We start from the raw sequence: 14,818 nt of genomic DNA on the forward strand, positions 1-14,818 counted from the left end.
TAGACCCTCCTCTTGTGTTTTGACCACCACTTCCGTCCCTACTGATCACCGTTTTTCTATCCCTAATCTTTAGTACATCACTGTTGCTTCTACCCTTCTAATTTCAAAGCAAACAGACTCCATTTCCCTTTTGATTCCTGGCCAGGCTCCTCGCCCCAGGGCACAACTCTTCTAAAGAATGGTCTTCAAGTGCTTTCCCATTTTCTTTCTTCCCACATTTTATTTACCTTCCTCCCAACTGATTTCCACATCGTCCCTGCATGAAAATCTCTTTCTAAATTTGCCCTTGACCTCCACACCGATAATCCATTGGGCATTTTTCACCAGTAATCACATGGTCTTCTTGGGAACATTCAGTGAGATTGAACCCTCAATCCTTGGTTAAAAAGTGGTTCTCCATACTTTGCATGGCAGGTCGCTCCCAGTTTTCCTCCTGCCTCTTTGGATGTTCGGTTTTATTTCTTTTATTTTTTAAATTTTATTTATTTATTTTATTTTTTATTTATTACTTAATATTATTATTTAACTTTATTTATTTATTTGGCTGTATCAGGTCCTAGTTGTGGCAGTCAAGATCTTCACTGCGTCACGTGGGATCTCCCGTTGCCGGGCACGGGCCCTCTAGTTGTGGCGCATGGGCTCTGTGCAGGTTTAGTTTCTCTGCAGCGTGTGGGATCTTAGTTCCCTGACCAGGAATTGAACCCATATCCCCTATATTGCAAGGCAGATTCAGTGGTAAAGAATCCGCCTGCCAGTGCAGGAGACACAGGAAAATGGGTTGGATTCCCTGGGTCAGGAAGATCCCCTGGAGGAGGAAATGGCAATAATGGCACTCGAGTATTCTGGCCTGAGAGGAGCCTGGTGGTCTACGGGCCATGGGGTCACAAAGAGTCGGATACAACTGGAATCACTGAGCACGCACGTACCTTCTTAACCTCTGGATCACAAGGGGAGTCCCTGTTCCATTTTAGTCAACTTTGTTGGTTGATCGTCCACCAATCAAGTTCTTTAAGGTTAAACCCCAAACTTTCTCTGCCCACACTTTCCCCTTCCTCCCCCTTCACTCTTTTTTCCTTCTTCTTCTCCTGCCTCACCTCTTCCCTCTTCGGATGAGTTCATCTCTTCGAAGGCTTCCATTGCAAAGGCTGACTCCCAAATGGTCACCTTCTCCCCGAGCCCTCGGCTTGAAACCCAGAACCCCATACCCAGCTTCCACACCTCTCTTTGAGCTTTTCATAATCAGCTTGAGTTTGGAAGACTCCCTGACAGAGCTTGTATCTTCTCCCTTAAATCTGTGTCTCCTTTAGCCTCATTCTCTGCATTTTATCTCTAGCACTGGGCAGAGTGTTTTAGATACCCAGAATGTGTTGTTTATGGAGTGAGTGAAGGCATCAGAACTTCCTTGACATTGGAGAAGCGGCTAAAGGTTGCATTAGTACTGAAGGAGAAAGGGTTCTCTTAATCTGCTTACTGGATCCACAGACATGGAAAAACACGACAAATAATTGGCTGTCATATGGGGTTTAAATACTATTTATATTCCTTTTAACTCATTATACAAACTAGCAGAGAGAAAATGTGGATCAGACAATACAAACCACAAGATGCTTTGAAGATAGCATTTGCAGTTTTATGTAAATGTAATCACATGTACATGGTTTTAGAAAGGCAGAGGAACCAGAGATCAAATTGCCAATATCCACTGGATCGTCAAAAAAGCAAGAGAGTCCCAGAAAAACAAATATTTCTGCTTTATTGACTATGTCTTTGACTGTGTAGATCACAATAAACTGTGGAAAATTCTGAAAGAGATGGGAATACCAGACCACCTGACCTGCCTCTTGAGAAAACTGTATGCAGGTCAGGAAGCAACAGTTAGAACTGGACATGGAAAAACAGACTGGTTCCAGATAGGAAAAGGAGTACGTCAAGGCTGTATATTGTCACCCTGCTTATTTAACTTGTATGCAGAGTATATCATGAGAAACTCTGGGCTGGAGGAAGCACAAGCTGGGATCAAGAGTGCCAGGAGAAATATCAATGACCTCAGATAAGCAGATGACACTACCGTTATGGCAGAAAGTGAAGAAGAAAAAAAGAGCCTCTTGATGAAAGTGAAAGAGGAGAGTGAAAAAGTTGGCTTAAAGCTCAACATTCAGAAAACTAAGATAATGGCATCTGGTCCCATCACTTCATGGCAAATAGACAGGGAAACAGTAGAAACAGTGGCTGACTTTATTTTTCTGGGCTCCAAAATCACTGCAGATGGTGATTGTAGCCATGAAATTAAAAGACGCTTACTCCTTGGAAGGAAAGTTATGACCAACCTAGACAGCATATTCAAAAGCAGAGACATCTGACTCTGCTGTAGGCCTGATAAAATAAAAATAATGGAAGAAAAAAAAATAAAAAGCAGAGACATTACTTTGCCAACAAAGGTCCGTCTAGTCAAGGCTATGGTTTTTCCAGTGGTCAGGTATGGATGTTAGAGGTGGACTGTGAAGAAAGCTGAGCGCCAAAGAATTGATGCTTTTGAACTGCGGTGTTGGAGAAGACTCTTGAGAGTCCCTTGGACTGCAAGGAGATCCAACCAGTACATCCTAAATGATATCAGTCCTGGGTGTTCATTGGAAGGACTGATGTTGAAGCTGAAACTCCAATACTTTGGCCACCTAATGCAAAGAGCTGACTCATTTGAAAAGACACTGATGCTGGGAAAGAGTGAGGGCAGGAGGAGAAGGGGACGGCAGAGGATGAGATGGTTGGATGGCATCATCGACTCGATGGACATTGGTTTGGGTGAACTCTGGGAGTTGGTGATGGACAGGGAGGCCTGGCGTGCTGCGGTTCATGGGGTCACAAAGAGTTGGACACTACTGAGCAACTGAACTGAACTGAATCACATGTACACTCAGTAAAGCTCTGGAGAAGCATTAGCAGCATATTCTGCCCTCTCTTCCTAAATTACACCTTCAGTGCGAGAGCAGAGGTGAGGTACAAATGTTTAACAACTGGCCTTCTTGAGAAAAAAATGTCATGACTTGAAGGACTTGCCAATTTCCACAGTGTAAATACTCCCACTTGACTGATTTTAAGTTGCCAATGTGACAGCACTGAACACAGAGTTGGGAAGAGATCGTGTACTGTTATATAATATTTCCACCCTCCAGAGAAAGTAGATGTAAACAGCCTGAAGAACACAATATTAAAATGCAAAGTTTTAATATTTATTACCTTTGTTTTAATATATTTAGTTTTACATGATTTAATTTTTAATAGTGACTGGGTTCAATAACCAACTCACAAAATTCCTGAATATTTAACAATCAGGATGAACCAAATCAGAACTGGAGTGCCCCCATAAAGTGAATTAGTAAATCATGCTCCTTTAAATAAATGCACATTGATTACAACAAAATAACATAGCCTTTGGAGTTAAGCAAGCCTGGGTGCAGATCCTTGGTCCCTTACCAGCTATTGACCTTTGCAAGTTATTTAATCTCTCTGAAACTTAGTCCCTTCCTCTGAAAAATTAGGAGCTAATTCTTACAAGATTGTTTTAAGGAGTAACTGAAAAAAGTACATCAAGTACTCTGTTGTATGTGCTTTGGATTGCTTTATTGACATAGTAGTTAATAGTAGTTAATCATTTTCTCAATCTCTAAACCCATTATTCCTGATTATTTTGATAGTTTGATCACTCTTTTTTTCTTCAGGAAGATCTCCACATCCTACAAGGCAAATAAAGCCCCTATCTTTCTATTTTCATACTATTTACAAGCCTTCTCTTTATCTATACTGTTACAATGTAGGGGAGAAGTAGAAATCTACAGAAATTAAATGAAAGAGTGAAACCACAACAACCACAATAGTATGTTTCATTGTGATATTAGGCTCAATTTGGCCTCAATTAGGCCAGATGAGCCTTTCATTTCATTTTCAAGTGAAAAATGAATACATTTATCAACAGTATTGAAAAATGACTTGATACTTCTTGTTTCAGTATTTGCAGAAACATTTTCCTCTGTTTATGGAAGCATTTTCCTCTCGTCTTATTTTGAAAGATGAGAACCAAATTTGTCTTCCTAGTTTTAATCTATGATCACAATAGCATAATGATTCCTTATTTTGTTATATTTCCCCACATCAGCAACACATGGATTTGATTTTAAAAGAAAAAAGGATACCCAATTTATTTCTTCCACTCACTTTTTTCCTAAAAGCCAATTTCATATATAGCTGGATCTTAGTGTTGTTACAAATGTATTGATTATTTTGGAGCAAATGAGATCTCATGAAATAAATCACTTCTGACTTGACAAGATGATATGGTATCCCTTCATTTGTTGCTACCAAAATGATTCATTTAGAAGATGAGCCTCCGTTAAGGCTTGTTCTTCCTTATTTTAGTAAGGAGCTGAAAAATGAAAAGGGAGCATTCCTGCTAAATGCACACAAAGTCACTTCTCTATCTGATATAATACTTACGAGACCTGCGCTTGATTATATACTAATGTACTGTGTTATTGATTGATTAGTCAGGGCAATGAATTATTATTCTCGAATTGCTACTTGCAAGGCTTTTTAACTATCTTAGAAAACAAACTAACGGTTCAAGAAAAAGCTTTAAAAATAAATGGGCGCCAAAAGAACATAATTCACCATCTAAGCAGTTTGGTTGGGAGAAAAAAATATATATATTAACTTCATCTAGTCCTTGGGGCTTTGTAGCAATAAATATTGATTTGATATGAAAAATAGCTATCCGCTGGAGTTAATAGTGTTAAGGATACTTTACCTGTTAAAAGAAGGAAAATGTAACAAAATGTGAGCTCTGGGGCTATGCTGATGAGCAGAACCATTGTATGTTAATAGTTGTATTGCATAAAACACCATTCTTCATTGATCTTTTTTTTTTTTTTTTGGAAAGCAGGTGCAACATTGCTGAGAAAGCATTTCACACATGTTCCAGTGATTTTCTTTTCACCCCCCAATGCCAGGTTTTTCCTTTAAGCTATAAGGTAAATAGGAAGGGTTCTAGCAAGGGCAAAGTTTAAAATGTGTGCTCATATTTGAAAATGAAAAGCATGCACGCACACACACACCACACTATTTTTAGAACTTAGAACCTACTCTCAGCTGTTGTTAGAACTTAGCACCTTCTGCCAGCTGTTTTCAGAACTGACATCCCTCTCGCACAGTGCCGCAGTACCGTGCCCCGTTCTCAGTGGACAGCAACCTGTCCGTGGTGTGTGTGAACTGGAGCAACTCCTTCCTGCTGAACGGGCGGCTGAAGGAGTTCATCCTGACCGACGGAGGACAGCGCCTCTACAGTGGCCTCGACACCACCCTCTATATCCCGAGGACCGCGGACAAAAGTGAGTCTCCTGCTCGCATTTCTCAGTGCGTTAGGAGCTGGGTTTCCCAGCTTTCCAAGATCCTCGATCTGAAAAGGTGACCCGCAGACTTTCAGCATTAACACGTCCTGGGTTAAGTGACTACTTACGGAAAAATGACTGCTCTGTGTTGACCTGCCTGGTGCACTGCGTTTGTGATGCAGTCCTCGGAGCACTGCTTCCACTGACCTGAGGGTCCCCAGGAACAAGACAGGAGGGCAGGTTGTGTGTGCCAGAGCAATAGCACTCACTAGCCACGTTGTTGTTCAGTTGCTAAGTCATGTCCAACTCTGAACACCATGGACTGCAGCATGCCAGGCTTCCCTGGCCTTCACTGTCTCCCAGAGTTTGCTCAAACTCACACCTTCTTGAATCACTGATGCCATGAGCAATGCCTGAAACAATACACTTTTAGGGACTTTGGAGTTTTTCTTGAGGCACCTTCAGCACAGTTCGGCCATAACCATCTCCAGATATTAAGGACCCTGAATAAGGGCTTTTCTTAACCAACCTCCGTATCTGTTCTTGAAATAACAACCCTCTTCCCTCTAACACTGAATTCCTTCACCATATTTAATTACATGTGCTGCTTCCGTTTGCCATGTTTTTAAATTGAAATGAGAAAATGCTTTACAAGATACTATTTTCTGAGGATCAACATGGCCATAGGACCAAAAGATGAGAGGTCATTTTGAACAATCTGGGTTAATACAATGAATTAATTAGTGGTGGGTTTTTTGTTTTGTTTTGTTTTTAGTTTCCTTGAAAATAGGTACTACTTATTTTGACTAAAAGGTGCAGGTAAACCATGAGCTCCAGTATTGCATTTATAGCACTTGAAACTAATCAATAACATTTTTACAACAATCCAGCTACACATTTTTGTGGTCACAGTTCTTGGTCACCTGGGCAGCTTGTTGTGATGCGGAGATGGCCCACGGTTGGGAGATTCAGGTTCTACCCCTGGCCGGGCCTTTAACCATCTGTGTGACCTTACAAGACTCACTTCCCATGGGGTCCTGAGTACTGTAAGAAGTATTTAGGCCATTTGATTTCCAGGATCCCTTTTGAGCTCTCCTGCTTAGTGAGAAACTCTGGGTCCCCTAGTGAAGGAACACCTGTGCATTTTAAAGAAACAGGTTCGGATCATATGCAGAACAAGATACACTGTATGTATTGGGTTGGCCCAAAAGTTTGTTTGGGTTTTTCCATAACAGCTTATGGAAAAAGCCAAATGAACTTCTGGGCCAACCCAATATTATCCTTTACTCCTCTGATAATTCTTTTCCTTTGCTAGATAACCTCTGAACTTCTTTAGTTCTGTTACTTATATACATGCTATTACTACACTAATAATAGCTGGTTTTCTTGATAGTTTTTAACTTTGAAATTAAAGTTTACGTAGTAGATAAAACCTCAAAACTTGCTGTGGAATCCTGTTTTTAGACTATTTCATGTTCTAACACATTGCTTTTCTGAAACTGTGCCCACTATTTGTTGATGTTGAATAACTAAGTCATCTACCTCTTGTTTAGCTTTCTTTTTTCAGGTCATCTGCATTACAGAAGAAGGAAGTGCTAAGACGCCTTTGATCCAATATGATACCTCCACTGGATTTGGTAAATATTTAACTCAAATTATATTTAGTGTAGCATTTACTCATTTTCCTAAAGAAACATGCATGTTTATTTGTACACACTTGTTTATGCATATATATATATCTGTGTGTATGTATATATATAAATATATACACATCTTAGCATAGACTGTATGGAAGAAATTGTGTTAAGTGTTGTAAGAATTTGTTTTTAAATCCTCATGAAACTTACATTAGGCAAGGGGTTAGGGTATGCTCTTAAAATGCCAAATCATTGAATTGTAGATGCAGAGATATATGACAAAACTTCTCTCCTAATCAAAAATTCTGTCAATAAAAAGCCCTATGAATTTGTTTACCAAAAAAAAGTGAATTTATAGAGGAAGTCAGAGGAAAGAGAAAATACTCTAATACCAATTTGTGTTGATCATAACAATAATATTCCAGATTCAGAGACTAAAATGATGAATTTGGGAAATTTCTGTCTTGTATCCTCTGTAAAAGATTATGATTGACTGTTAATACCAGGTCATTTAGTTGAAGTGGTGAAATTGCAATTTTTATGGAGCAGCTTTTAAATTGAGTTTTCCACATAATCTTTGCATCAAATGTAAAATAATTTACAATTTCAAAGGGCAAGTTAGAGAAATGCTGAATCTTTTCCATTAAAGTAGAATTGAGACTACTACCGTATTTTAAATTCCAATAAGTAATGTTCTGTCTACTTTGGATGCTTATTTAGTTTGCTTAAAAAAAAATTCTGAAACACAGGTGTACACACATACTGTTATTAAAGATAACTTCAGTCTATAAAAATAACGAAGTACTATTCTGTTCCCAGACATTACATGTCTGGATGCCATGTAAAATCTCTTGTAACACCTAATGCATAGTGTATTTCATCTTACATAATAGCAGCTGTGGGACAGAGCAGACCTCATTTGGTCTTCTTTTAGGAACCCCAATGTTTCCACAATGGGAAAGATTAAGACCTGAGGGACATGGGGACTTATCCAAGAATGCCCCCTGCAAGCTCATTCAGTTCAGTCGCTCAGTCATGTCCAACTCTTTGTGACCCCATGAATTGCAGCACACCAGGCCTCCCTGTCCATCACCAACTCCCAGAGTCCACCCAAACTCATGTCCATTGAGTGAATGATGCCATCCAACCATCTCATCCTCTGTCGTCCCCTTCTCCTCCTGCCCTCAATCTTTCCCAGCATCAGGGTCTTTTCAAATGAGTCAGCTCTTTGCATCAGGTGGCCAAAGTATTAGAGTTTCAGCTTCAACATCAGTCCTTCCAATGAACACCCAGGACTGATCTCCTTTAGGATGGACTGGTTGGATCTCCTTGCAGTCCAAGGGACTCTCAAGAGTCTTCTGCAACACCATAGTTCAAACACATCAATTCTTCTGCACTCAGCTTTCTGGTATAGTCCAACTCTTACATCCATACATGACTACTGGAAAAACCATAGCCTTGACTAGACAGACCTTTGTTGGCAAAGTAGTATCTCTGCTTTTTAATATGCTGTCTAGGTTGGTCATAACTTTCCTTCCAAGGAGGAAGCGTCTTTTAATTTCATGGCTGCACTCACCATCTTCAGTGATTTTGGAGCCTCAAAAAATAAAGTCAGCCACTGTTTCCCCATCTATTTGCCATGAAGTGATGGGGCCAGATGCCATGATCTAAGTTTTCTGAATGTTGAGCTTTAAGCCAACTGTTTCACTCTCCTCTTTCACTTTCATCAAAAGGCTCTTTAGTTCTTCTTCACTTTCTGTGCAAGCTCATTACTGAGAAGTTAAACATGGTTTTTCTGTAGACTCCTGGTCCCATGATTTTTATTTAGCAGTTCTCAAATTTAAGAGTAGATAAGAATCATCTTGCTGATTTTATTTATTATATCCTTTCCAGGGCCCTGGTGGAGATTTTGAATCAGATGGGCCTAGGAATCTGCTCTTTTAAACAGGTTCTGCCCAGTGATACTGACACAGGGAGCAGGACCATGTGATGAGTAAAACCACATGAGATCTTACCAGTCTAGTCTCCCTGGCCAGTGGGGCGTATGCCTTCCCTAGAGACAGGCAATTAACAGGATGGGATTTACTCTGACTCCAGCTCTGGGTTGGGTTTTTCTTTGGAGTCAAAGGGAATTGACTTACCCCCAGGAATCCCTTACCCTGACCATGAATTTCCCACTTGATGAGTGGAGTCCCTTAAAATGAAAGGGTACTTTGCAAAGAGAAACAGGGATGAAGAGACACGATCTGGTCAGGATTTTCAAGCTCTTCATAACAAAGGAGAAATCTCCTCTCGGTTCGTGAATACAAATTGGGGTCCCATTGCTGAAAGGAGGAAAACCGAAAACCATGTGAAGTTATGGAAGATTCCAAGAGGTCTTGTCCATAGTCACATTTAATTTGTATGATATAACTTTAAAAATGTTTCTGTTCCCTTGCATGAAGGCACCTTCAAGCAGGAAATTCACACAGACCTCGTTTCCATCCAACTGGTGGGAGAGCTGTTTCCCTTTGGAGGCTTCCCCTAGACAGGCTGTCCTACATCCCCCTGAGTCCTCTTGAGCAAGGGGTCCACTGGGACCGTCAGATCCGCTTCTGGAGTTACAGTCCTGTGCTCCACATGGAGAAAGTGCAGCTCTTCAGTGCCTAGGCAAAAACTGTTGAGTTGTTTTTTTAATCAAACAACACACATTGGTTCCTAATTAGAGGAATTCCAATCTGCTGGAGCTTGATCAGAATTTTGACAACAACATTTCATTTTAGAGATGAGGCCCAGAGAGGCAGTGACTTTTTTAGGACAGAGCTATCAGAAAGAGCTAGGGTTAGCAAAGTATATCCCTCACGGCATTCAAATTTTAAGTCACCCTCTCTCCCTCCTTGAAACATCCTCACCCCAGCACTGAACACTTCCCCTTTGATCCACTTCCCCTGAGAATGTGGGTGTGAGGGCCAAGCAGGCCCAAGCAGTCCTTCAGGTGCTGAAAAGGCAGAAGGCCATCCACAGAACAGGCATTTGCAGCTGTGTCTGTCTGTCCTTCTTCCTCTTGACTGTTGTTGTTCAGTCGCACAGTCATGTCTGATTCTTTGTAACCCCATGGACTGCAGAACACCAGCCTTCCCTGTTCATCAGTTCAGTTCAGTTCAGTCCCTCAGTCGTGTCCGACTATTTGCGACCCCATAAATCGCAGCACGCCAGGCCTCCCTGTCCACCACCAACTCCCGGAGTTCACTCAGACTCAAGTCCATCGAGTCAGTGATGCCATCCAGCCATCTCATCCTCTGTCGTCCCCTTCTCCTCCTGCCCCCAATCCCTCCCAGCATCAGAGTCTTTTCCAATGAGTCAACTCTTCACATGAGGTGGCCAAAGTACTGGAGCTTCAGCTTCAGCATCATTCCTTCCAAAGAAATCCCAGGGCTGATCTCCTTCAGAATGGACTGGTTGGATGTCCTTTCAGTCCAAGGGACTCTCAAGAGTCTTCTCCAACACCACAGTTCAAAAGCATCAATTCTTTGTCACTCAGCCTTCTGTGTGGTCTAACTCTCACATCCGTACATGACTACTTGAAAAACCATAGCTTGGACTATACAAACGTTTGTCAGCAAAGTGATATCTCTGCTTTTTAATACGCTGTCTAGGTTTGTCATTGATTTTCTTCCAAGGAGCAAGCGTCTTTTAATTTCATGGCTTCAGTCACCATCTGCAGTAATTTTGGAGCCCAAGAAAATAGTCTGTCACTGTTTCTATTTTTTCCCCATCTACTTGCCATGAAGAGATGGGACTGGATGCCATGATCTTCGTTTCTTGAATGTTGAGTTTTAAATCAGCTTTTTCATTCTCTTCTTTCACTTTTATCAAGAGGCTCTTTAGTATCTCTTCACTTTCTGCCATTAGGGTGGCATCATCTATATATTTGAGGTTATTGATATTCTTCTGGCAATCTTGATTCCAGCTTGAGCTTCATCCAGCCCAGCATTTCACATGATGTACTCTGCATATAAGTTAAATAAGCAGGGTGACAATACACAGCCTTGACATGCTCCTTTCCCAATTTTGACCATAGCATTGTTCCAAGTCCAGTTCTAACTGTTGATTCTTGACCTACGTACAGGTTTCTCAGGAGGCAGGCAAGGTGGTTTGGTATTCCCATCTCTTTAAGAATTTTCCTCAGTTTGTGCCATGAGCCTTGGCTTTAGAAAAGCAGCTCCCTGGCTCTCTGCTTTATGCCAGTCTAATGGCAGCTGCCACAGATCCTGAGGCCTCCAAGCTGGCCCTAGCAAGGGGTTAGGCTTGAGATGATCTCTAGACTCTCTCCTGCCCAGGTCAGCAGGCTGATGGCAGGATTCCACCACCTTACCCTGCCCTGAAGTGGACCCGGAAGCCCTTCCTACCTCCCTGGCCCATTCCAGTTCTCCAAGGGCATTTGAATGATGACATGCAGAGCTTTTGCTGCTTAACCGAGGGGCCGGAGCACAAGAAGTAAAGAAACTATATGTTAATGAGTGCAGGCTATTAACAACCCAACAGAAAATGGGATCTGCTGTCTCAGTATCTGTTTTGCACAGAACTTCACGGGAACAGGGCAGTTACGGGAAGTGAGGGAACTCTGGATTCACACAGCTATGTGTGTTGTGTGATGAGGTGTCTGTAGCAATATTTGTCTTGGTTCCAGCCCCTCACGTGAGCCCAGAAAGGACTTTGCTCCCAGGACAAACAGCTGTGACTTAGGCTTTCCCCAGGGTTACTTGGCATGCATGCACATGTGCTCAGTTGTGTCCAATTCTTTGCAGCCCCACAGAAGGTTACTTTGATAACCGTCTTGAAAATCTCCTCGTCCTGCCTCCAACTGTAATTCCAGGGAATGTGCCAAGGCAGCTGCCATTTCCAACCTGAGAAGTGTCAGCAGAGTCTCCTGAGGGTTGTCAGGGTCTCCTTACATTGTGCTCAGACACTATAAATTCCTGTCTAGTTTATTATCAAACAACAGAGCAAGAAGTCACAAATTTGCCTTTTGAAATAACGTTTCCCTTTTCTGTCCTTGGGTTTTGCAGGCCTGGTGCTGACAACTCCTGGAGAAAAGAAAGGATCGAGAAGCAAAAGCACGGAGTTCTACAGCGAGTTGTGGTTCATAGTGTTAATGGCAGTGCTGGGCTTGATTTTGTTGGCCATTTTCCTGTCCCTGATCCTACAGAGAAAAATCCACAAAGAACCATATATCAGAGAGAGGCCTCCCCTAGTGCCTCTTCCAAAACGAAGGTCTCCACTGAATGTCTACCCACCCGGGGAAACCCATGTGGTATGTTTGTAAAGGCAGCCTCACTTCTCTCCCAATGGACCAGAATATTTGTTTTGATTTAGAAGGAAAGATTTTCAAAACCACAGTAACAAGGGACTAGATGACAGTTCAGTCTGGCTAAATGTGGGGCCAAGGGAGGCTAACCCTTGAATAGCATTCTCAGCTTCGGCTGCTCATTAGATATACATGGTGTGTGTGTGTGTGTGTGTGTATTTATTTTTAATTAATTTATTTATTTGGCTGTGCTGGGTCTTAGTTGTGACATTCAGAATCTTCCATCTTTGTTAATGCATGTGGGATCTTTAGTGGCGGCCTATGGGATCTAGTTCCCCAACCAGGGATGGAACCTGGGCCCCTGCATTGGGAGAGTGAAGTCTTGGCCATTGGACCACCAAGGAGGTCCCTTGGTTGCACAATAGAACCACCTGCTGCTAGAGACAGAGTCTTGGTGTGTCCCCCCCAAATTCATATGTTGAAACCCTAGTCCCAAATGTGATGCTATCTGGGGGGGAAGGGCTTTGAGAGGCAATTAGGTCGTGAGGATGCAGCTTCATGACTGGGATTAGTGCCCTTATAAAAGAGACCCCAGGGAGTTCCCCTGTCCCTTCCACCATGTGGGGACCAGGAAATGTGCCCCCATCACACATTCAATCTGTTGGCACCTTGATATTGGACCTCCCAACCTCCAGAGTTTAAGAAGTAAATTAGTGTTGTCTCTAGGCCACCCAGTCCATAATGTTCTGTTACAGCAGCAGGCTAAGACATCTAGGAAACTGAAAATACCAATGCCTGGGCCTTATCCCAGAAATTCTGATTTCATTGGCCTTGGATGGGACTTGGGGATTGGTATTCTTTTTCAAACTTCAAAAGTGATTCTAATGTGCCCTGGGGGTGAATATGTCTGCTCTGTAGTTATGTCAGGGCATGGCAGAGGAGAGTTGTATGTTGAAATCAGCTGGGGAGTTTATAGGTTATTGTTACTGTGCAACTTGGAAGATTAGAGATAAAAGGGAAGATGGGGAGGGATTTAAGTCCTAGCAGTGCTGGGTGTGTCCTTGGCCATAACACCCTGCGCCAGGGCGGATGGATGGCTCTTTGTGGCTCCAGACCACCCACTGCCAAGACAGAGGTCGGGCAAAGATTCGGGGCTAAAGGTAACACAGAGGGTGACCCGGGGCATTGCCCCACAGAGCACTAATTGAAGGCGTAAAGGAGACTGATCCCCACGGTGCACTCTGCAGTGGGGCTGTGTCTGCCTGGGCCAGGAAAGGCTGTAATTTCTAATCTCCCCCAGGCACCAGTCTGCTCCGCAAACTGTGTGCCAAAACCCATCTGCCTCATCTTCCCCCAGTTTGCACTAGACTCTGTGTGAGCTAGTGGCCACCGTGTGTAACTGAAATTCTGATCACCAATTCCAGTGTGTAGGGGAGGTTTTCCACACCAGAACAAAATTCTCTGACATCAGCTGGGTGTCTTCCAGTTCAATTCAATTCTGTCGCTATCTACCCAGAAACAGCCTCAGATCCCACCAGAGTCTCAGTCCTACGAGACTCTTGCCTGCTCTGTGTCCCCTTCCTGCCAACTTCAGACAAGTCCAGGTTGTGACTACTGGCTACAGATTGGAGGTTCCAGTGACCCACTCCTTCAGTTTTTAAATTTGTTAACGAATTTAACAAATGGTAACAAATTTTCAATTCATTGTCATTTTCAAGATCACAAAGCATGAGTTGTCCCGCTAGTTTAAGTTCAGGTTTTACTTCCACAGTCAGCCCTACATATCTACAAGTTCCACACTGACACCCACACAGGGCTGACCGTAAGATCCGAGCTTTCTTGGATTTTGGTACCCATGGAGGGGGCGGTTCCTGGAGCCAGTTCCCCTTGGATATGGAGGAACAATTGTATTTACTGGCTTGCAGATTCTTTCATTCTCTGAAATACTAAAAAATCATGCAGTGTCACTTTGGACTAAGCAATTAGTTTCTACTAACTGAGTTCTGCAATTTAAATTGCAGAACTCTATGTTATGAAAATGCATCTCCAGATAGTAGTAATGTGTGGCTATGATTATGCTGTCCTTGGAGAAACACGAAGAATTTGTTTTTATTTTAATTTTATTAAAATATAGTTGATTTATAATGCGTTGATTTTGCTGAAGGACAGAGAGATTCAGTTATACATACACATATATATATATTCATTTTCATATTTTTTTCTATTGTGCATTATCAAAGGACATTGAGCATAATTCCCCTGCTGTACAGTAGGACCTAGTTACTTATCCACCCTGTATACAATAGTTTGCATCTACTAATCCCAAACTCCCAGTCCTTACCGCCTCCATATCCCTTGGCAACCGCAAGTCTGTTCTCTGTGCCCTTAGGTCTGTTTCTGTTTCATAGATAAATTCACTTGTGACATATTCTAGATTCCACCGTAGGTATTATCATACAGCACTGGTCTTTTACTTTGGCTTACTTCACTTTGTGTGATAATCTCTAGGTCCTTCC

The 14,818-nt window shown here is 42.2% G+C and overlaps 1 protein-coding gene across 1 annotated transcript in view; it reads left to right on the forward strand.

Annotated features, from left to right (window-relative positions):
• Window positions 1-14,818, forward strand: part of LOC147356930 (usherin-like) — a 78,834-nt gene that overhangs the window by 38,169 nt on the left and 25,847 nt on the right. The window contains exons 6-8 of the mRNA XM_086345330.1: window positions 5,202-5,378; window positions 6,932-7,015; window positions 12,064-12,308. Of these exons, the coding sequence (XP_086201456.1) occupies window positions 5,202-5,378; window positions 6,932-7,015; window positions 12,064-12,308 (506 nt within the window). The remainder of the gene's footprint in view (window positions 1-5,201; window positions 5,379-6,931; window positions 7,016-12,063; window positions 12,309-14,818) is intronic.

Source organism: Bos grunniens, chromosome 16 (genome assembly GCF_055505025.1).
Source record: "Bos grunniens cultivar Pamir isolate PY7600 chromosome 16, Bosgru_T2T1.0, whole genome shotgun sequence".
Classification (NCBI taxonomy): domain Eukaryota; kingdom Metazoa; phylum Chordata; class Mammalia; order Artiodactyla; family Bovidae; genus Bos; species Bos grunniens.